This window comes from Acomys minous, assembly GCF_964271855.1.
Source record: "Acomys minous genome assembly, chromosome: 13".
Lineage (NCBI taxonomy): Eukaryota > Metazoa > Chordata > Mammalia > Rodentia > Muridae > Acomys > Acomys minous.
This window is the reverse complement of record NC_140495.1, coordinates 104,976,854-104,999,610: the sequence shown is the minus strand read 5'-3', so window position 1 is coordinate 104,999,610 and position 22,757 is coordinate 104,976,854. Positions and strand designations below refer to the sequence as shown.

At 49.4% G+C, this 22,757-nt stretch overlaps 1 protein-coding gene across 1 annotated transcript in view; it reads left to right on the top strand.

Annotated features, from left to right (window-relative positions):
- The first annotated feature begins 12,221 nt into the window (after positions 1–12,221).
- PDXK (pyridoxal kinase) overlaps positions 12,222–22,757 on the top strand; it is a 36,679-nt gene continuing 26,143 nt past the window's right edge. The window contains exon 1 of the mRNA XM_084752496.1: positions 12,222–12,472. Within this exon, the coding sequence (XP_084608622.1) occupies positions 12,386–12,472 (87 nt within the window). The 5' untranslated portion in view covers positions 12,222–12,385. The remainder of the gene's footprint in view (positions 12,473–22,757) is intronic.

Sequence of the window (22,757 nt, the reverse complement as noted above, 5' to 3'; positions counted from 1 at the left end):
CAGCTCCCAGGAGTGCCACCCATGGGAGTGATTAACACCGTAAGCCAATAGGACAGAACCGGTGCAGAATGAATGAACCACACTAGGGAGTGTAACCCAGAGGAGACGCCTTGGCGCTAACCCGAGTCTGCGCAGAGGGTGGGCACCAATGTGCTACAGCACAGAGGAGCCTGTCCTGGTCAATATCACAGGTCCCTTTCCAGGGAGGGGGCATTGGGAGGAGGGATATGGCACGGGACTCACAGGTTCTTAGCAGTCCACTGAGGTCCAAGCCTAGCCCCTGTGCTTGCCTGAAGGACCACCGAGGGAAGCCGGAGCAAGTGGTTTATGGGCCGAGCCCATAATACTAGCTGGGCCCCCCGCCCCCTTCCCCACCCCAGCAGCAACCATGGCCAGCCTGGCATGGAGAGCGAGTGCCGGATGCTCTCTATTCAGAGCCGTGTAGCCTTCAGCTACGTGGGAAACTGGAGGGGGGGCACGGGGGGGGGGGGGGAAAGAGAGGGGGCACGTTCCCTCTGCAGGTATATGCTCTATCATTTACTTAACCCAGCCTGACCACTTGCCTGTGGGGCTGAGGTTTAGGGGCGTGGCCTTCCTGGACGCATGAACTTGGTCACCCTGTGGTCACTCTGGATTCCCCATCAGGTGCTGGGAGTGCTGTTGCAGATAGGGCCTGGCACACACAGGCTGGGGGCTTGGAGTACTCTGGTGAGCCTACAGTAAGTAGGGTAGTGCAGGTGGCATGAAGCCCCCTGGCTGGCTACAGCTTACAAGGTATTTCCTAAAAGTCCCTGCTGCTTATGGCTGCTTGGCCAGCCACAGGCAGGGGTGTGGGGGTGTGGGGGGTGCTCCTGGAGACTTGAAATGGCGAGAGCTAGCTAGGAGGATCCTGCCTCTCAGGAGCTGGAGGAGCCTCTTGGTAGGTGATTTCTCACTCCCTGCCTGTCTGCTCTTTCAAGTTTTTTTTTTCAAAATAATTTTTAAAATTAATTTATTTTTGTTACATCTCAATGGTTATCCCATCCCTTGCATCCTCCCATTCTTCCCTCCCTCCCATTTTCCCCTTACTCCCCTCCCCTATGACTATGACTGAGGGGGACTTCCTCCCCCTTTATATGCTCATAGGGTATCAAGTCTCTTCTTGGTATCTTTCAAGTTCTTATGATTCACCTGAACTAAAGCTGTGATAGGGATGTGGAGGGAAGATTCCTCTTGGTTTTGTTTGTTGTGACTATTATGCAGGCTTGCTGTATTAGAACTCACTCTGTGGACTAGGCTGGCTTCTCATGGAGATCCGGCTCTTACCATGCCCGGTGAAGAGACTGTTTAGGAAGCTTGCCCAGTGAGGGAGGAGGGTAGTAAGTGGCTGATCTAGGGAGGGAGAGGGAGAGAGATGCATTCGGATTTGGATGCAGCATCTGTGCCCTTACATATTCAAATGCCTTGTCCAGGAGAGCACATCCAGAGCACATTTGAACAACAGCCTTCCAGCCACTGAAGGTTTCCTGAATCAGCATAAGGGCCTTATAATTCTGCTTTAATAGAATGAGTGGAGCTCTGGCCTTGTGTTTGGCCAGCAGCCCCAACAAGTGTTCAGCTGGGCTTGTTATCAGAGAATACAGCTATTCAGAGAATACAGGATTCCTAACAGCCAGAATTCCCTTTCCTGTTCTGGAGGCTGAGTTCAAAATCGAAGTGCTGACAGCGTCCCTCCTGGTGAGGGGCCCAGGACACCCAGAAACTTCAAGGTGCCTGGGACTGATGCAGTCAAAGAGATGTGTCATAGCAAGACCGCTTTAATAAACTCAAGTGGGCCAGGACAAACATGGCCAAAGGGCCTCTCGCCTACTGAGATGACGGCTGACTTTGTAGAATTGCCTGCTTCTACCATGACATAGCTAGAAAATTCCCCATGAAGACAGGAAGGAGGAATAAATACTCCTCCTGGAAAAGTCAAACTCATTTCTAGAAATCCCTTCTTCATTTTGGGGATCAGTTTTTTTGTTTTGTTTTTGGGTTTTGTTTGTTTGTTTGTGTGTTTGTTTGTTTTTAGTTTTTTGAGACAGGGTTTCTCTGTTACACATAGCCCTACCTGTCCTGGACTCTCTTTGTAAACCAGGTTGAATTCACAGAGATCCGCCTGCCTCTGCCTCCCAGTGCTGGGATTAAAGGTGTGCACCACCACATCAGGCTGCGGGGGTCAATTTTTGAGACAGGGTTTCTCTATGTAGCCTTGGCTGTCCTGGACTCACTTTATAGACCAGGCTGGCCTCAAACTCACAGAGATCTGCCTGCCTCTGCCTCCCGAGTGCTGGGATTATAGGTGTGCAGCACCACCATGCCCAGCTGCCTTCTTCATTTTTTAAGCATGGATAATCTTCTCACCATTAAAGTTTGTCCATAAGACATGGTCCCATGATGAAGTTCTCCATGCTCCCTCTGAGAAGTCTACACCTGCCCTTACACATGGACTATTGGACATATTGGACAAAGAGAGAGACAGATAGAGACAGACAGAGAAAAAAATTTTATAAGATTTATTATATATACAGTGTTTTGTTTGCATGTATATCTGCACACCAGAAGAGGGCACCAGATCTCATTATAGATCGTTATGAGCCACCATGTGTTTTCTGGGAATTGAACTCAGGACCTTTGGAAGAGCAGGCAGTGCTCTTAACCTCTGAGCCATCTCTCCAGCGCCGCCCCCCCTCCCTTTTTTTTTTTTTTTTTTTTTTTGAGACATAGTCTTTCTGTGTAGTTCTGACTGTCCTAGAATTTGCTCTGTAGAACAGGATGGCCTTGAACTCACAGAGATCCCCCTGTCTCTGCCTCCTGGGTGCTAGGATTAAAGACATGGGCTGCTATGTCTAGCTAGAGAAAGAATAGCTTAATATTGGTATTAAATCAATATTACAACCTTTTCTTAATAAACCCAACTTTGCTTTTTGGGTCAGTTTGGTTTGGTTTCCTTTGTTTGGAGCCAAGGTTTCATCGGCCTCCCAAGTGCTAATATTAAAGGTGTGGCCATGCCCAAAGCAACTTTGTTTTACATGTTTTTCTCTGCAGTGTAGCTCAGGATCCTGAGTGGAGTCTTTGGAAAGAAGTCTGGCTGCACAGAGGAGTCATTGAGCTGCTTTCCTGCCAGCCAGAAGATTTCTCTTCCTCTTTTTTTTTCTTTTAAATAAAGATGTTAATCTCATCATATGATTTCTGCTCTCCTGCCCAGTTCTGACTTTATCTTCTTTCTCCCAAAGGGCCAACTTCACATTGTATCACATGTGCAGTTAGAGAAGGTTTCCCCGCGCTGTTGGCCTGCCAAACCAGCCACCTCACCCTCAGTGAGGCAATGGCAGGCAGACCTCTGTGAGTCCCAAGCCAGCCAGGGATACAGACCTTGTCTCTAAATAGATAGATAGATAGATAGATAGATAGATAGATAGATAGATAGATAGATAGATAGATAATGATGATGATGACGACGATCACGATAACAATAATATGTATTTTCTGGTCATGTGAGCATACACCTATAATCTCAGCATTCATGAACCTGACTGAGGCAGAGGAATCATTAATTGGAGATCAGCATTTGCTACATAGGAAGATCCTGACTCAGAAAACAAGGCCTCTGCCTCCCAAGTGCTGAGATTAAAGGCATGTGCCATCGTACCTGGATTTTAATTATTATTATTTTTTAATTTATTTATTTTTAATTTTACGTGCATTGATGTTTTGCCTGCATGTATGTCTGTGTGAGGGTGTCAGATTTTGGAGTTACAGACAGTTGTGAGCTGCCATGTGGGTGCTGGGAATTGAACCCAGGTCCTTAGGAAGAGCAGTCAGTGCTCTCAACCGCTGAGCCATCGTTCCAGCCCCGGATTTTAATTATTGTTATATTAATTTATTTAGTACATACACAGTGTTCAGTCTGCATGTATGCCTGCAGTCCAGAAGAGGGCATTAAATCACATTATAGATGGTCGTGAGCCACCATGTGGTTGCTGGGAATTGAACTCAAGACCTCTGGAAGAACAATCAATGCTCTTAAACTCTGAGCCATCTCTTCAGTAACTTAATTTTTTTAAATAATAGGTGTTTAACCACATGGAAGTCACCAACTACCAGCCAAAAAACCAGCTACTTCTCAGATCCTGACTTTACAAACGCCTTGAACTTGGACTCTCCAGCCTTCAAGCACGGTGACAATGACTGAATGCCTGTTACAAACCATCCAGTTCTCAAGACCTGCCTCAACACAGCATCGCAACTGGAGACAGGTTCACCATGTGCATGTTGGGGTGACATGGACACTGCTGCAGCCACCTATGTGGCAATCTGGGGGACAGGAGGCAAGCAGGGCATGCGACACAGCTGACTGGCAACAGGGAAACAGAGGGAAAGTTAGTACTGTGTAGTGGGGAGGGGGGAGAGCGGGTAAGGGGGGTGGGAGGTGGTAAGGATGAGGAGGGCAAGGGACTGAGACAAAGAATTTGAGCTTGGCCAATCCCGTCAAGAGAAAACCACCACCCAAAGCACACCGGAATCCTGCCCCCATCTCAAGAACTGATTTGCAGCTTGTTTGTCAGCAGATCTCAGCACGAAATAAGTCAAGACAAAGTCATCTTGTGCAACTGCCTTAGGGAGGAAATTGCATTCTGGGAAGAGAGATGAGTGACACACCACTGCTTTCCCAGAGTTACCATGGCCACTGTGCTGTGGTGCAATCAGTACTGCACACCGTCTGGAAGGTACAGCTTAAGCAGGGCTGTCATCAGGTCCTTCCTGTTGAATATCTAATCAACTTTTGTTCCTAAGACCCTAGGCTGAGAACTAACAACAGGATTTAGATTGACAGACCGAAGCCTTAGTCACCGGGTAATGAGTAACTCAGGAAGAACTGAGCAATTTTTAGCCTGGGTTCAGAAAGGCATAGAGTCCCAAGAACAAAAGGCGTGTTCTGAGCCTGGGAGGAACGCCAGCGCTGTGGCCATTCAAATGCAGGTGGACCAGCACCTGCCTGGTCCTCCCTCGTGCAGGGACCCAGCACAATCTGCTTCCTCAAGGGAAACTTGTCACGGTGGAAAGGTGGGTCCAGCTGACTGTGGGGCTGTCCCCTGACCTCTGCCACTAGACACAGTGAGGCCAGCTCCCCTCCTTCAGCCTGGCTCCAGGGCCTGCACCTCCTCTCCCCCTGCCGCCCGCATCCCAATCTGCTGTCCACAGGCTGGTGGCTTCTGTGTGGCCTGGGAAGACTGACTTACTGGTGGCCATTCCCACCAGGGGTTGCTATGGAAACAGCCCCATGTTTCAGAAGACCTTCAGGTGCCCTTGAGAGCTATCCCCCACATGCACGGGGTCCAGGACACCTAGAAGCCATCCGGCCTGATAGGAGGGGAGGACAAGGCTGGCTACTCCCATTCTTCCCTCCTTTCCTCTCCTTGTCCCGCCCCTCCCTTCATCTTTCCTCCCCACCTCCTTCCCCTTTCTTGTTTTCTCTTTCTTTTCTGAGGCAGGCTCTCACTCTATAGTGCAGGCTAGTCTGGAACTCATGGCAATCCTTCTGCCTCAGTTCCCGAGGGCTGAGATTACAGGTATAGGTCACGTGCCCATCACCCAAGCTCCTTTTGGAAGATCAGGTGACCCATGACATTGTCAGGGCCAGAAATATGAAGTGCTTGAGCGGTGGACGCTTGAATAGTGACCTTCCCTGTGTCCTCACTCTCCTTTGTCACCTCCTCCCTCAACCAGAAGCCAGCCCTGCCCCTGCTTTCCTGGAGACCGAGGTCCAGCTGTTCTGCAGCTGGGGCCCAGTCCCACCTCTTCCTTGACCCTATCTTTTCCCAGAGGCCACTTGGACTTGGGCAGTCTCTGAAGTGTCAGGCTCCTGGAGACCTGGTGGCACCTGGCCAGCCTCTGTCCTCTGCTGCCCTAGGACTTTATGTCTGTTACCTCCTCTACGCACCTTGCCTCAGGGTTCCCTCTGCCTACCCCAAGGAGTCATTAGGTAAACACCCTTTGACCTTTGGGTGTAGAGCAGCCTTGGTCTTCATCACAGCTGTGAGCCATGAGTGGCCTGGTTCCAGGTGACACATGCCAGGGTTGCAAATACATATGGGTTTCTGAGACTTTGGGAGAACTGCTGCACGTGGCCTCAACTTTTTGGTGGTTTGGTTTGCTTTGCTTTTGGTTCTCCATGTAGCCTTGCACTCACTTTGTAGACCAGGCTGGTCTTGAACTCACAGAGATCCGTCTGCCCCTTTCCTGTCTCTGGAGGCAGAGGCGGGTGGATCTCGGTGAGTTTGTGGTCTGGTCTACAAAGGGAGTCCAGGGTAGCCTAGGCTACACAGAGAAACCCTGTCTCGGCAAACAAACAACAAACAAAAGTAAGTGAGTGAGTGAGTGAGTGAGTGAAGTATCTACCAGGAGAAAAGGAAGGCAAACAGGGCCAGCCACTGGAGACTGTGACTCATGTGGCACTGATGGGGTCTTCATCCTGGTGTGTGCCCTCAGACCCTGAAAGTCTTTCCTGTGTTTCTTTTTCTTTTTCTTTCTTTTATTTTATTTTATTATTTTTGTTTTGTTTTGTTTTGTTTTGTTTTTTGAGACAGGGTTTCTTTGTGTAGCCTTAGCTGTCCTGTATTTGTTTTTTAAGCCAGGCTGGCCTTGAACTCACAGACATCTTCCTGCCCCTGCCCCACCCCCCCCATCCCTCACTCCCACCCCCAACCCCCGGAGTGCTGGGATTATAGGCTTCTGCTGTTCTGCCTGGCAATTTTGGGGTTTTTGATTTTTGGGTGTTTTTATTTGTTTGTTTGTTTTGTTTTTTTGTTTTTTGAGACAGGGTTTCTCTGTGTAGCCTTGGCTGTCCTGGACCCGCTTTGTAGACCAGGCTGGCCTCGAACTCACAGCGATCCACTTACCTCTGCCTCCCAAGTGCTGGGATTAAAGGAGTGTGCCATCATGCCTGGCCTGGCTTGTTGTTTGTTTTTTAAAGTTTTTTGAGTCAGGGTTTCTCTGTGTAGCCTTGGCTGTCCTAGACTTGCTTTGTAGACCAGGCTGGCCTCAACCTCACAGCAATCCACCCTGCCTCTGCCTCCAAAAGGCGTGCACCACCACACCCAGCTGAGTTTTTTTTGTTTTTTTTTTTTTCTGAGACAGGTTTTCTCTGTAGCCTTGGCTGTCCTAGACTCACTTTGTAGACCAGGCTGGCCTTGAACTCACAGAAATCTGCCTGCCTCTGTCTCTCCAGTGCTGGGACTAAAGGCATGTGCCACCAAGCCCAGCTGGTTTTTGTATTTTTTGAGACATGGTTTCTCTGTGTAACCCTGCTGTTACACTCTGTAAACTAGGCTGACCTCTAACTCACGGAGATCCACTTGCCTCTGCCTCTCGAGTTCTGGCATTATAGACAAGCACCACCATGCCTGGCTTTTCTTGTGTTTTTTGATGCCTGTCAGTGGGCACTTGTCAGGAGCCAGCTGTATCTGTCACTGGACAACCCAATGGGGCCTATCCGTACTTTTCTTCCTCCAACTTTGAGTTTTTATTTATTTATTTGTTTTGATTTTAGAAACAGGTTCTTAGCCGGGCGGTGGTGGTGCACACCTTTAATCCCAGCACTTGGGAGGCAGGAGGATTTCTGTGAGTTCAAGGCCAGCCTGGTCTACAAAGAGTCCAGGACAGGCAAGGCTAATTAAAATGCATAGCTGAGCCGGGCGGTGGTGGTGCACGCCTTTAATCCCAGCACTCGGGAGGCAGAGGCAGGCGGATCTCTGAGTTCGAGGCCAGCATGGTCTACAAAGCGAGTCCAGGACAGCCAAGGCTACACAGAGAGACCCTGTCTCAAAAAACCAAAAAAATAAATAAATAAATAAATAAATAAATAAATAAAAAATAAAATGCATAGCTGTTTAGCTATAAACATATGTTTACATATATTTATATATCTTGTTAATAAAATTAAAAAAGAGGGCTGGAGAGATGGCTCAGTGGTTAAGAGCACTGCCTGTTCTTCCAAAGGACCCAGGTTCAATTCCCAGCACCCACATGGTAGCTCACAACTGTCTGTAAGTCCAAGATCTGACACTTTCAGACCAATGTACATAGATTAAAATTAAATACAATATATTAAATAAATAAATAAAGTAAAATTTAAAAAGATATGATGGCATAGACCTTTAATCTCAGCCTAGTCAGATTCCTGTGAGTTTGGGGCTTGTTTGGTCTACTTAGTGAGTTCTAGGACAGCCAGAGCTGCATAATCAGCCTGTTTTAAAAAGTGAGTGCATGAGAGTGTAAGCATCTAGCCGGAAAACAGGAGGGCCAGCTGAGGCAGTGGCTTGAGACTGTGACTCATGTGGCACTGATGGGGTTTTCCTACATACTGGTGTGTGTGCCTCTGTCCCTCAGACCCTGAAAGTCTTTCCTGTGTTTTCTGATGCCTGTTGCTGGGCACCTGGCAGAAGCCAGATGTGTCTGCCACAGGACAGCCCAATGGAGCCTTTGTACTCACCTTCTACAAGAGGGCCTATAGCTCCCATAAGTCACCATGCCTGCTGGCCGAAAGCTTGGTGGCAGCTGGTGTTCTCCTGTGTCAGAGGTGCCCTGCCTGCTCCCGGGGGTCTCTAGTTAGTGAATAGAAGAGGCTATAGCATAAGTTCAGGCAACTTGCAGGCTCAAAAAACCACAAGCCCAGTTATTTTCTTTCTTTCTTTTTTTCTTTTTCTTTTTTTTTTTTTTTTTCCGTTTTTCCGAGACAGGGTTTCTCTGTGTTAACCTTTGCTCTCCTGGACTCGCTTTGTAGACCAGGCTGGCCTTGAACTCACAGTGATCCGCCTGCCTCTGCCTCCCGAGTGCTGGGATTAAAGGTGTGCCCCACCACCGCCCGGCAAGTCCACTTATTTTCTTCCTCCAGTTTTGAGTGTGGTTTTCTTCATTTTGTTGTTGGAAATAAGCTCTCTTGATGTAGCCAGGGCTGGCCTGCACTTGAGACCCTCCAGTCCTGGCTCCCAAGAGCGGGGACCACTGTGCTTTTAGACAAAGCTGCACTGTGCTTTTAGACAAAGCTTTGGCCTGGCTCAGGTTTCATTTCCGGAGACACGGTATTCAGTTGGGGAGTTGGTAAAATAACAAAATTCCTCCCGAGGCTGTTCATTTGCTGTGCAAACCAGGCTCATGGCTGCAACCTCAGGGTGTCCTGACCTCTTAGGTCCTAGACATACCCACAGCTTCAGGGAAGTCAGGTGACATCTTGTCCTTGACAAGTGCAGGACCTCTGTGGGAATGATGTCTTCTAGGGATGTGCTGTCCCCATGGTGCCTGGCTCAGGGGCCTGACTGGGTGTGGTTTTAGAGAACATGCTTGCCTGTGACTGCGAGCTGCTGTGAGCTGCCAGGCCTGCCCTTCCAGCCCTCTGGATTCCCATCCTGATGATGGCAGGGTCTCTCTCTGTGTGTGTGTGTGTGGTGTGTGTGTGTATGTGTGTGTGTTCCTCTACTGAGAGCCTTTAATCCCAACATTCGGGAGGCAGAGGCAGGTGGATCCCTGTGAGTTCAAGGCTAGCCTGGTCTACAAATGAGTCCAGGGCAGCCAAGGCTACACAGAGAGATCCTGTCTCAAAAAATAAAGAAAAAGGAAAGAAAGAAGGAAGGAAACCCTGAGTAGGAGTGCTTTCTGGCAAGGGCCTTGTGGCAGACGGCTCTTTCCACACACTACCTGTCTGAAGGTGTCCTGCAGAATCTCAGGGCTGTATATAAATGTCCCACAGATCCCTGGGCTAGGGGGACACAAGAACACATCTCTGAGACACCTTGATTTCACTTTGTTAACAGTGATGACAACCATTCCAGAGCTGTCCCTTAGATCTTTTGCTAACCCTCCCTCAGCCCAGTATGCCAAGCAAAAAACATTCCTGAATCATTAAGATGTTAAAAATGAACAATCTTGCAATCTGGGGCATGTAGTTGATTCAACAGGAGAGAGCACGCACCACGAAACCAGGTTGGAACCTGCACTGTGGAAGTGCGGTTGGAACCTGCACTGTGGAAGGAGAAAACCAACTCCTGCAAATTGTCTTCTGACCTCCATGTGCACACAGTGGCATGTGTGCACCTGGCCCCATAGTAAATAAATAACCTGTAATTTAAAACATTTTTGCCAGGCACGGTGGCACACCCCTGTAGCCCCAGTGCTCAGCTGGCACAGACAGGTGGATCTCCATGAGTCTGGACGAATCTCACCTATATAGCAAATTCCAGACCACCTAGGGCTACATAGTGAGACTCGGCCTTGGAAGAAAAAAAAAGCAGAATTCGCTGGGCATGGTGGCACACACCTTTAATCCCAGCACCACTCTAGAGGTAGAGGCAGGTGGATCTCTGTGAGTTTGAAGCCAGCCTGGTCTACAAAGAGAGTTTCACAACAGCCAGGACTACAGATAAACCGTGTCTCCACCCCCCTCCCCCAAAATAATCCCAGGACTGAGATATTAGAAATAGGTGGATCAGGCTGGAGAGATGGCTCAGAGGTTAAGAGCACCGTCTGCTCTTCCAAGGGTCCCGAGTTCAATTCCCAGCAACCCACATGGTGGCTCACAACCACCTGTAATGAGATCTGGTGTCTTCTTGTGCTGGGCAGGCACACGTGTGGGCAGAATACTGTATAAATAACAAATAAATCTTTAAAAAAAATAGAAATAGGTGGATCCCTGGGGATTCATAACCAGCAACCCTAGACCAAGAGAGAGCTTCCAGGTCCTAGTACAGGATATCTAAATACATACATACATACATACAAACATATGAACATACATACATACATACATACATACATACATACATACACACACAAGGCAGATCCAAGTGTGGTGGCTCACACTTGTAATCCCAGCACTCAAAAGTAGATAGATCTCTGAGTTCAAGGCCAGCGTGGCCTACATAGTGAATTCTGGACCAGGAAGGGAGATATCATGAGATCCTGTCTCAAATAAGCAAAAGGAAAACCCAAACTGAATGGTGGTTTCCTATATAGACACACAGATATAGCTGGGCCTGGTGGAGCACACATAATCCCAGCACTCTGGGAGGCAGAGACAGAGGCAGGCGGATCTCTATGAGTTCAAGACCAGCCTGGTCTACAAAGTGAGTCCAGGACAGCCAAGGATACATAGAGAAATCCTGTCTCGAAAAACCAAAAACCAAAACAAAACAAAATACAGGACACACACACACACACACACACACACACACACACACACACACACACACACACGCTCCAGGCAAGACTCAGCATGTTGCAAGAAATGTTTAGCACACAGCAAGGGTGCAGTAAATGCTATTATCAGCAAGCAATTAATCCTACAATGGACCTCCATTTAATTAATTCCAATCAGGCATTCCTTACAACATATTTCCTCTTTTTGTTCACTTTTTCTGGTGCTGGGCCTTGGCATGCACTCCACCAACTGAGCCTCAGTCCCCACTTCCTCTTTCTGATCTGTTCCCCAAGCAATTGGGGGCCTCCCTCCCACCTCAGAGATCTGGTCCTCAATACTCTCGCCAAGGTAAGCAAACTTCATATGCTGGCCTGTGCCAGTAATCTGTGTACTTGGTGTCTGTAACCACAGGAGCCCCAACGTATATGCATGGACATGGGACATCAAGGGAGGTGCACTTTCCCCAGCACAGAGAGGACTTGGTGGGAGGTGAGGAGGGGGCGACTAGCGCAGCAGCTTCAAATCTGTCCCCATAAGTGGCTCTGAGCAGATTTGACCCTGGAGTTGATAGCTGAGAAGTGACACGTGTCTCAACTCAGGGCAGCTTGAGCTCAGACAGCTGGCCACATGACCGACGGGGTCTGGGTCTGTGTCTGGGGTTCCGAACAGATCGTGTGTGCTGGAGGGATCCTTCTGATCTCTGAGCGTCTTCAGGCACTAAGAGCTCTGTGGGAGCGCCTTGAACGGCAGCAGTTCCTAGGAGTGCCACCCATGTGGTGATCAACGCCGCAGGCCAGTGAGGCGGAACAGTGTGTAATGAATGAACCATACTGGGCAGCGTGTCCCAGATGCACAGGCTGGTGAAGACCCAAGTCTGCAAAGGGGCTGCGCGCCCACGTGCTGCAGCACAAGAGGTCACACACAGGATTCCACAAGTCCCTTTTCCCGGAGGGGCGTGGCCTGCGCTCGGCACCGCCTTCAGCCCGCCCCTCGCCGCGCGGGACTCGCGGGTTAGCAGCGGGCCGCTTGAGGTCAGAGGAGGCGGGCAGAGCATCCAAGCCAAGCGCCTGCGCGTGCTGAAAGCACCCGGGAACGGAGACCGAGCAAGCGGCCTGGGCAGCTCCAGCCAGTGACACCACTTGAACCACGCGCCACTACAGCCTGCCTGGCATGGAGGGCGAATGCCGGGTGCTCTCCATCCAGAGCCATGTCGTCCGCGGCTACGTGGGCAACAGGGCGGCCATGTTCCCGCTGCAGGTACGCGCTCCGCCGCTTATGTAACGCGGCCGGGCTGATCGGGTGTGGGTCTGCGGGTTCGCTGTGTGGCCTCCTTGGACTAATGACCTTGGTCTCCCCCACACACAAACCCTGAGGCCATCCTCCAGTCGCTACCGGCGCTGGGCGCGCTGCGGACAGAGCCTGGCGCACGCAGGCTGGGGGCGTGGAGTACCCTGGGGAGCTTACAGTGGGGTGGTGCAGGTGGCACGAAACCCTCTACCCGGGCGGTGGCGCACACTGTAGTCCCTGAAGGTCCCTGCTGCTTCCGGCTGCCTGGACAGCCTTGGGCGGAGGCTCTCCGAAGCGTTGAAATGCTGAGCTGGGAGGATCCTTTCCCGCGGGATCGCGAACAGCCTCTGGGTAGACACATTGGCGGTGATTGCTCATTCCCTGCTGAAATCCAGGTTCTCCCTCTGCCCACCCTATGAATTTGGACCGAGGAGGAGGCTGGGCCACACTTTGGGTCCGACCAGTCTCGGGGTGGCCTGTCATCCCCTGGGGTTGGGCTGGAACCGCCCCGCACCTCCTGCAGGTTTGCTTTTATTCCTCAGAGACCGCGCAGCTTGCTGAGTTTGGCTTTGGAAGCAACCTGTAAGTTAGAAGGGCCATAGCCTTGTCATCTTCCCAGCGCCTCTCTCTCTTGTGAGGTGTGTGTGACGAATGAGGTTGTCTCTAATCACTTCTGGCTGGCTGTGCTTCCTGCTTGTGACTGAGTGGCCCTTGGAGGGAACCAGGGTGCAGTGGACATTAGGATGGAGGCCAGTGGATGATTGGCACTTCCGTGCCTGGCCGGTCTAGCAGGAAGATTGGTCTGGCCTGGGCAGCCAGGTGGTGGCCTCCTTCAATGTACCTCCTTGACTGGTCACTGAGCAAGGTAGCCAGTCCCTGCACTCCTTCAGCCCAACCACTGTACTGACCCTTGGGGGGACGTTAAGAAGCAGCAGCTGGCTACCAGAGACCTGTGGGAAGGACGTGGAAGGAAGACAGGTAGCCCAGAGCTGCATATAAGGACAAGCTGAGGGCTGTCCTGAACCAGGCATGCTTGCCAGACAAAATAGGGCAAATGATTGTTAGTGGACAGTACAGGGGTTCGACTCCATAGGCACAAGACATTTGCTGAGTGTTTGAGCCCCAGTTGGTTGATAAGCAAGGCTTCACCCACCCAGTCTAGTGTGCCCATTCTTTTTCTACCCAGAATGCACTGGTCTGGCATTCTTAACCATTGCTCTCTAGCTTATGGGGCCAGGGTTGGGTAGCAAGGTCACTGAGGTGTGACTGTGCTAAGGAACAAAGGGGTAGAGTCCCTGAAGCAGGGACAGCCAGGGAGGGTGGAACCAGGCTGAGCTCCAAGCGGTCCCCTCACCTTAGGCAGAGGTATGCAGGACTCCCGAGGCCCTATGTCCTGTCTCTTGTCTCTTCTCCCGAGGTCACTTGTCTCTTCTACTTGCTGCTACTCTTTCTTCACAGAGTACACTGTCCCCGGCTCCCCAAGCCCTCTGTCCTCTAGATGTCACCAAGGGCTCAGTGCCCTCACTCAGGCTGAAGACATGATGTCCTAACTGCTCAAGGGAGGGGGCTCTTCTTCTGTTTTTAAATCTTTTATTGGTTCTTTGTGAATTTCACATCATGCACCCCAATCCCACTCATCTCCCCATCCCCCTGTACCCGCCCTCCACCCCTGCAACCCCCCCCCCAAACAATGGAAAAAGGAAGCTGTGGTGTGTCACAGTGTCCCACCGTATACCCTTTTATTCATACTCCTTTACTTGCAAATGTTCATTGCACCGACTTGCTGGTCTGGTACAAGGCCTCTGGCTTCTAAGCTACACTACCAATACAGGAACCTCAATGGGACTCCCCTCAGATAGCCTGTTGTTGCCCCGTGTCATGGAGATCCTGTAGGATCCACACTTTCATGTATTCCAGCAGTTCTTGGATGGGGAAGGTCAATTCAAAGTCCTGGATCTGGGCCTAGGAGGTATCCGATTGGGTCAGCTCGACAGCTCTTCCAACTCCACACCACTTGGGGGAGCTCTCTTGCCCTGGCCCTGCTGGCCCATCCAGTGCCTGAGCCAGCAAAGAGCAGGGCTTTCTTGCCCAGGGGCTGCTTCCTCAGGGCCAGCTCAGAAGAGGTGCAGGGCCAGCTCTCCTGCTCTCCTGCTGGCAACCCTCAACCCCTGCAACCAGGGCCAGCTCTGCCCTGCAGCCCAAGCAAGACTCAGGGCCTGTCTGTAGAGGAATTTTCATTTAGAATATTACTGCTGCGGCAAGAGATCACACCAGGTTGACATACAGACAAGCTTTTACTCCCAGGAGAGAGAGAGAGAGAGAGAGAGACAGAGAGAGAGAGAGAGAGAGAGAGAGAGAGAGAGAGAGAGAGAGATATGAACAGATCTCTAATCTATACCATCCTGGTATGGAGCAAGTTTCAGGTTAAAAAAATAAAAAGCTTACATCCAGGCATGGTGCACACCTTTAGTCCCAGCACTCAGGAGACAGAGGCATGTAGATCTCTGAGTTCTAGTCAGTTCAGTTCAGTCAGTTTGGTTGAGAGTGAGTTGAGAGGCAATGCAGTGGAGTTAGTTCATGGCAGTTCAGTTTGTGGAATTCAGAGGCAGGGTTTTTGTTTTGCTTTATTTGTTCTGTTGTTGGTTTTGTTTGTTTGTTTGTTTTTTTAAAGGCAAGGTTTCACGGTTTCTCTGTGTTGCCTTGGCTGGCCTGGACTCACTCTGTAGAACAGGTTTCTCGAACTCACCGAGATCTACCTGCCTCTGACTCCCAAGCCCTGGGATTAAAGGCGTGTGCCACCATGCCTGGCCAGAGGCAGATGTTTTGTTTTGTTTTGTTTGTTTGTTTTTGGCTTTTCGAGATGGGGTTTCACTGTGTAGCCTTGGCTGTGTTGGACACGATTTGTTGGCCTCTGCTGGGATTAAAGGCGTGTGCCGCCACACCCGCCTCCAGAGGCAGTTTTTTTTTTTAAAGATTTATTTATTATGTATACAGTATGCATCAGATCACATTATAGATGGTTGTGAGCCACCATGTGGTTGCTGGGAATTGAACTCAGGACCTCCGGAAGAGCAGTCAGTGCTCTTAACCACTGAGCCATCTTTCCAGCCCCTCCAGAGGCAGTTTTATCAGGAGAGTTTTAACAGAGACAGATTGAAGAAGGAACAAGCTAGACAACAGCTAAAGACGGAATGAGCCAGAGAATGAGAAGGAGCCAGAAGATTAGAACAGATTGCCAAAGTTAGTGTGAGGCCCGGCAGAGCAATTCAGTCAGAAGCCAAGAGAAGCCAGATTGAATCAGTTAGCTTGGAGAGGAGTTTTGAGCCAAAATAGCTGAGTTGAACCAGCCAGCCAGAGTTCAGAAAGAACAAGAGTGAATAATCATCAGTGAGTCTCAGAGGCTAAAAGCATTCTAGGCCTGCCTTAGATTGTGGGGAAGTTAGAAGCTTTCAGAACTAGGCCTAATTAGCAGAGGCAGTGAGCTTCCAAGAGGACAACTAGACAGGGGAACAAAGGATAAAAAAGATACTTTTTCACCTGCTCTCCCAAAGAGTTACGGCTGGCAAGGGACAGACAGGGACAGCTCTCCTGCCTGCCATAGGTGGCAAAGGACCGAAGACAGGGAGTAGAGCGTCTTTCCTTTGTCCATGCCACCACAAAACAGACAAGAGGCAGGGCCAGCTCTCTCTGTTTATTCTAACAGGTGATTAAGGTGTGGCTCAGCCAGCCTTACACTCACCTTTAATGCAAGAGCTATCTGTACACGGGATTTAATAAAGTTAACCCTAGGTCAAGAGGCAGAGCAAGAAGAGCCAACTGACAAGGATTAAAGAGTATTTAAAACATTGTAGAAGTAGAATCTTTGGTGCTTTAGTTCCTTGGGTCTTGGGATTTTAGCTGTGGTTTTTCAGCTCCTTGGCCTTTGCTTTTTGGACCTTAAGCTGGCAAGCTCTTTGGCCTTTTCCTCCTGGGCTGTCAGCTGAGTTAGTGAGTCTTTGGGGCTTTCTCCATGGGGACAGAACTGAGTAGGAAGTTCAGCTGGGTTCTTTCTCTGCCTCTCTGAGCTAGCAGGTTTTTCACCACAGCATCCAGCTCCTGAGTCTGTATTGGTGAAATAGACTGATCTGGGTTTTTCAATTCAAACAACAAATACTGGCTTCAGGGCGCCTCCCCTGATGCAGAGGTGAATGAGAAAGGGGTAGGGTAGGGGCAGGGAGGTTAGGAGCCTGTCCCCACTGTCCCTTCACCCCTTTTCTGCTCTGCAAACCTTGAATTAATCCTCCCTTTTTATTGTCCTCTTGGAAGCTCACTGCCTCTGCCAATTAGGCATTAAAGGTGTGTTAAGGCTCAATCACAAGAAATAGGGATTTACATTTCAATCTCAGGGATCACAATGGGATCAAAGACAGATTTTTACAGCTCACAATCTCAGAGATTACAGTGGGATTAAAGACAGATTTTTACAGTTCACAGTCTCATGGATCACATTGAGATCAAATACCCTGCAACATGCCTCCCCGCCTTTTGTCTAAATAAAAGATGTTTTCTCTAACATCAATAGAAGATGTGCTATCTGGTAAGAAAAAAAAAATACATTCATAATTTCTAGTCCATTAGTATTTGGCAACCTTGGAGAAAGTATTCCACAATATAACCTATCTTGGTGAGTCCAAAGTTCTGTACCTAAATCATTTTGTATAAAAACTTGCATTACCAATCAAAAACCATCTTCAGACCTAAAACATCTTAAATCCTAAACAACTAAGTTTAATTGTAAGCCTATAACTTCAACCCCATCAGAGACCTTAGAAGGAATAAATATTATCTGAATAAACAGGAAGTACAGAGTAAGCAGCTTCCAAAATCATATAGAAATGACAGATACTGCTGGCTCCCTGGACAGTCACCCAAGATATCTCTATAACATTGGAACATCATCTTCAGCCTTCTGGCTTAGAATATCTGACAGACATATTTGTGAGGCAGGAACTATTAAGGACTTGCTTACCCTGTCTTGGCAGTGTTGGGCAGTCAACTCAGCCTGCATTCAAGCTTACCCATTTCAGGCAGAATTCTGTCTGTGGCAGAAACGAGGGCAGTTTTGCCCAGTGGCTACTTTGCCACATTTGAAGCCATCTCTATAAGGAGGTTCTTCCAAGCTCACCATCTTCGAAGTTGAAAGGGGTTGCTGCCAGGATCTGACATGTGTCGTTGTCAAAAAATTCTCAAATTAATAAAACATCCTTAAAGGCCATATTCTACAGATCTCTGAGGTTTTTGAAGACCATCTATCCCTAGTATATCTGAATTACTAGTTTCTAGCTAAATGCTGACTGATTAACTTAGAAAACTAGGACCTAAAAATACTACAAGTTTGATTGACTATTAGCTTGCATTTCTTAATTAGCCTAAACAGTTTGTGATAGTAGCTTTCAAAAGGACTAGAACTTCACATTGCATTTTTAAGAATTACATAGGTACAATACCTTAAAAAGAGTTAATACATAGTATGCTGTAACAAAAAGATAGACTAAATTTTATATCAATATACAAATATCTAAGCCGGGCATGATGGCACATGCCTTTAATCCCAGCCCTTGGGAGGCAGAAGCAGACAGATCTCTGAGTTCGAGGCCAGCCTGGTCTACAAAGAGAGTCCAAGACAGCCAAGGCTATACAGTAAAACCTTGTCTTGAAATACCAAAAATAGATAGATAGATAGATGGATAGATAGATAGATAAAGAAAGCAAAGATCTGTAAGAGTAGATTCAATAATCTACCCTCTTTTTTTTTTTGCTATTGTTCCTATATATTTCAGTATCCCCCTCTCTTGTCTAAATAAAAAGAAACAATTTTTTGTTGTTGTTGTTTTTTGTTTTTTGTTTTTTTTTGGTTTTCGAGACAGGGTCTCTCTGTGTTAGCCTGGGCTGTCCTGGACTCACTTTGTAGACCAGGTTGGCCTCGAACTCACAGCGATCCGCCTGCCTCTGTCTCCTGAGTGCTGGGATTAAAGGCGTGTGCCACCACGCCCGGCCTAAAAGAAACAGTTTTAACTCTAATACAGTACAGTTATTTGCAATAATGAAGCTTTTTTTTTTTTTTTTTTTTGCCAAGCTTTCCACAATGTCCAGCTTGGTCGTATCTGGCAGTCTCGTAGAATGGGCAGGGAAGGGAAGAGTTCAACCAAGCGTGTCTTGTTGCCTGCTCCCCAGCTACTAGGCACTGTCTTGTCTTGTCTCCGTGTTTCCTGTGGTGCTGAGGGCCGAACCCAAGGTCTCAGGAGTGTTAAGTGCTTCTCCCCTGAGCTATGCCCCTGCCCTCTATTCCCTCCCCTTTAAAACAATGTCTCATCATGTAGGCCTGGCTGACCGGCTGCCTCCAGTGTGGGGATTAAAGATGTGTGCCACCATGCCTGGCTTCCCAGTATCCCTGTTAAATGCTGCTGGGGTTCGAGCTCAGGGCCTTTCTCACACACGCTGAGTTAATACTCTGCAGCCAGCTCTACCTCCAACCTACTTCCTCCTGCAGGAGACAAGAGTAAAGCTTCGCTATCTCAAGGGCACGTATACATGTATGATTGTATATGGTTGTATGTGTGAGAATGCACGGGAAAGCACATAAGTATGTGCTATGGGCTTCCTGAACCCTGTGCATGACTGCAGAGTCTTCCTGGCACAATGATTAGCTATCTCATGTTCTTTTATTTTAAATTTTTAAATTTATTTTGTATGTGTGAGTGCTTTGCCTGCATGCATATCTGTCTAGTGGATGTCTGGTGCCTAGGGAATTGGTGAGCCTCCATGTGGGTGCTGGGAATTGAACCTGGATCCTTTGCAGGAGCAAGTGCTCTTAACCACTGAGCCACAGCTCCCGAGCCTGCTTCTCCCTGCCCCCATCTCATGTTCTTTATATGTGTGGGTGGGGGGGGAGGCGGGGGGTCATGTCTCCAGTCCATCTGCCTTCAGAGAAGGCTGTACCCTTCCTTCAGAGCAATCTGAAAACTGAAAACAGCCAAGGTTAGGGTCCAGCGAAAGACTGCATAGTTGGTGATGTCAAGATGTCCCTTTGGAAAAGGAAGGAACTGAGGTTCCCAAGATGTTCATATACTTGGGTCTTCAAACTGGGTCTTTTGAGGGTTCCAGCCACATGGCTGTGACAGAGGAGCTAGTACACAGACTGGAGATGCCCCTCCTGGAAAAGCAGGACAGTGCTGAGACAAGGTATGGCCCACCCAGAGGCCCAGTTGCGAGGTCCCATGGGTGGGAGCCTACTGCCCCCATCCCCTCTGGGACACAAAAGGGAGCTCAATTTAGGGCAGGGTACAAGAGGCCCTCTGGTAGCGAGATCATAGACCAGAGCAAAGTAAGGGCAGCTCTGGTGCAGTAGCCTCTTGGGATGAACTAAGGCCAGATTGAGCAACTCATTTGGAGTCAGGAATGCTGTTTTGGCACCCCCTGGAAGCCTAGCCACTCCTGACCAGCGTAGGTCTTAGAGTGACCTGGCAGCCACACACGCTGACCGGGTCGCCTAAGGATATACCTCAGTGAGCTCAGCACAGGCTCCTTACCTTAGAGCTTCACTGTGCACCCAACACAGGCAGAGCCCAGCAGCTAGATTCAGTGCCTGGCCATGCCTGCCTAGCACTGTCATCCTGGCAGCGAGTGCTGTGAGCCAGGCTCGGGGTGGCCAAGGGACCTGGAGTGAGCAGGGTAGGCTGGGAGGTACTTTGTGGGGGTGCAGGCTGCCTAGTAGCAATTCACCATGCAGAGAATTGGCTGGATTGTAAGGCTGATCAGTGGCCAGTGGTGGGACGGATGTGGGGCCTCTGGCTGGTAGGTTGCTCAGGGTGACAACAGCCCTAAAATGCTTGTCCAGCCTGCTTGCTGATTGCCATCTGTGAAAGAGGCTTAAGCATCAGCCTGGGGCTGGTTCTCCAGGGCTGGGAACACCTGTGAGGCTCAGCTGGCCCCACCTCCATCCCTGCCCCTAGATGCCTGTGGAAGAAGCACACTAGAATATTCCAGAGCTCGCTCCACTCCTGCTGTGCTGAGCCTCTCTGCCTCCCTTGGAGGAGATAAGCTGAGCTACTGCTCTGCACAGGCCTCATCTGGCTGTGTGGCCGCCAGGCTGCCTGTGCCTCTTTGCTGTGTGCTTGGTGATGCATGCAGCGTTGGAGGTGGCATGGGGCCCCAGGGATGTGCGGCACCTGCCCATGGCAGCCACCCAAGCCTAGCAGGGTTGCATGAAGGACAGGAAAGGGAGCCTGTGTCTGGCAGCCATGGGCAGCAGGAAGCAGGAAAGGCTAGCTTCTGGTGTTCTGTTTTGGCTTTCCCTTTCTTAGGTGTTGCCTGCACTCACCTGGAGGTGCGTTGGCCCCCAAAAGTGGGAGTGAGAAAGTAAACAGGGTACAGGGTGTTTGTGTGTGTGTGTGTGTGTGTGTGTGTGTGTGTGTGTGTGTGTGTGTGTTTGCGCACGTATCCTTTAAGGGAGGCTTCTCAACAGGATAGTGCTATCCAGTTCCCGCCCCCCACCCACAGCATCATCCAATAGCAGGTCAGAAAGCCCTGCCTTGGCCTGGACACTGAAAAGGAAACCAGAGGCTGCTGTTTCTCAGTGATGCTGTGTCTCCAACTTTAGTTCCCTGCTCACACGGTCAGCCTGACCGTCTACATCTGCCAGAGCTGAGTCTCCACTGACGGTTGTAGTAACAAGAGCCTTTTCTAGTGTTCATCTCGGCTTGAGAGAATCTTGCCTTCCATAGTGGGTGTGTTTGCCACTGAAGGCTCAGGCAGGAGATCAGAACCCATGGGGGTGTTGAGGAACCCAGAGCCCCAAGAGTCTCATGCAGATTTTGAAGCACTGCTGCAGAAGCCAAAGGCAAGCCTTTCATTTTTGGCTTGGGTGGGTTTGGGGTTTTGTTGTTATTGTTGTTGTTGTTGTTTGTTTGTTTCTGGTCCCTCCCCCCACGGCCCTTCTTTCATCTCACTATGTAGCCCAGGCTGGCCCTGAACTGGGAATTCTCCTGCTTCCTCAGCCTCCTGCGTTCTGAGATTTCAAGCAGGGCGTGGGCCTAAGAGGATGTAGTGTCCCCTTTATCTGTAGGAACTTTGTTCTAAGATCCTTGATAGATGGCTGAAAGTGAGGCTAGCACAGAGTGCTGTATAGAGAGGGGTTGTCCTGTGCACAGACACCTATGATAAGGTTGAATGTGTAAGCCAGATGCTGGCAGAGCTTAGCAGCAATAGCAAAGGAGAGTAGCCATTACCTACCTGCTGAAACACATTAGTGAATTCAGGGCTGAAGAGATGACTCAGTGGTTAGGAACATTGGCTGCTCTTGCAGAGGACCAGATGCTGCTCCCAGCATCCGCATGGTGGCTCACAAAGGTCTGTAACTCCACTTCCAGGGATTTAGTGCCATCTTCTGACCTCTGTAGGCACGCACATGATGTATATACATGCAGACAAAATATCTATATACTTAAAAGAAATCTGTGGTCTGGGAGTGATGGCGCACACCTTTAATCTCAGCACTCAGGAAGCAGAGGCAGGTGGACCTCTGTGAGTTCAAGGCCAGCCTGGTCTACAAAAGTCCAGGATAGCCAGGGCTGCACACAGAAACCCTGTCTTGAAAAACCAAGAGAAGAGAAGAGGAGAGAGAGAAAGAGAGAGAGAGAGAGAGAGAGAGAGAGAGAGAGAGAGAGAGAGAGAAATCTGTTAGTGACTATGTGCTCAATTTTATCTATCCATCTACCTCAAGAGTCAAGAGAGATTTTCCTTTGGCGTGTGTGTGGTATGAGATGCGTGTTTGTGTGTTGACAAGTGTGTGGCACACATGTGAACATGCACGTGTGGGCTTGATGGCTGTCACATCCACAGGAGTTTATGTGGGTTCTGGGAACCCAAATCCCAATCTTTACATTTCCTCTTTCTATTGTGGTGAGGTGCTTTATCTGCTAAGCCATCTCTCCAGCCCCTCAAGACAGATTTCAATATTTTGGGACCACATTGGCCATGGATAAATGATACCATGGAAGCCACAGTGTAGGTCAAAGGAAGCTACTGCACTCTAGGTTAAGAAAGGGAAACGTGCCCAGCACTCAGGAGGCAGAGGCAAGGGGATCTCTGTGAGTTCGAGGCCAACCTGGTCTACAGAGGGAGTTCCAGAGCAGCCATGGCTATACAGAGAAACCAAAAAGGAAAGGAAAGGAAAGGAACCTTCTGTGTGGCAGTGGCGCAGGCCTTTAATCCTACC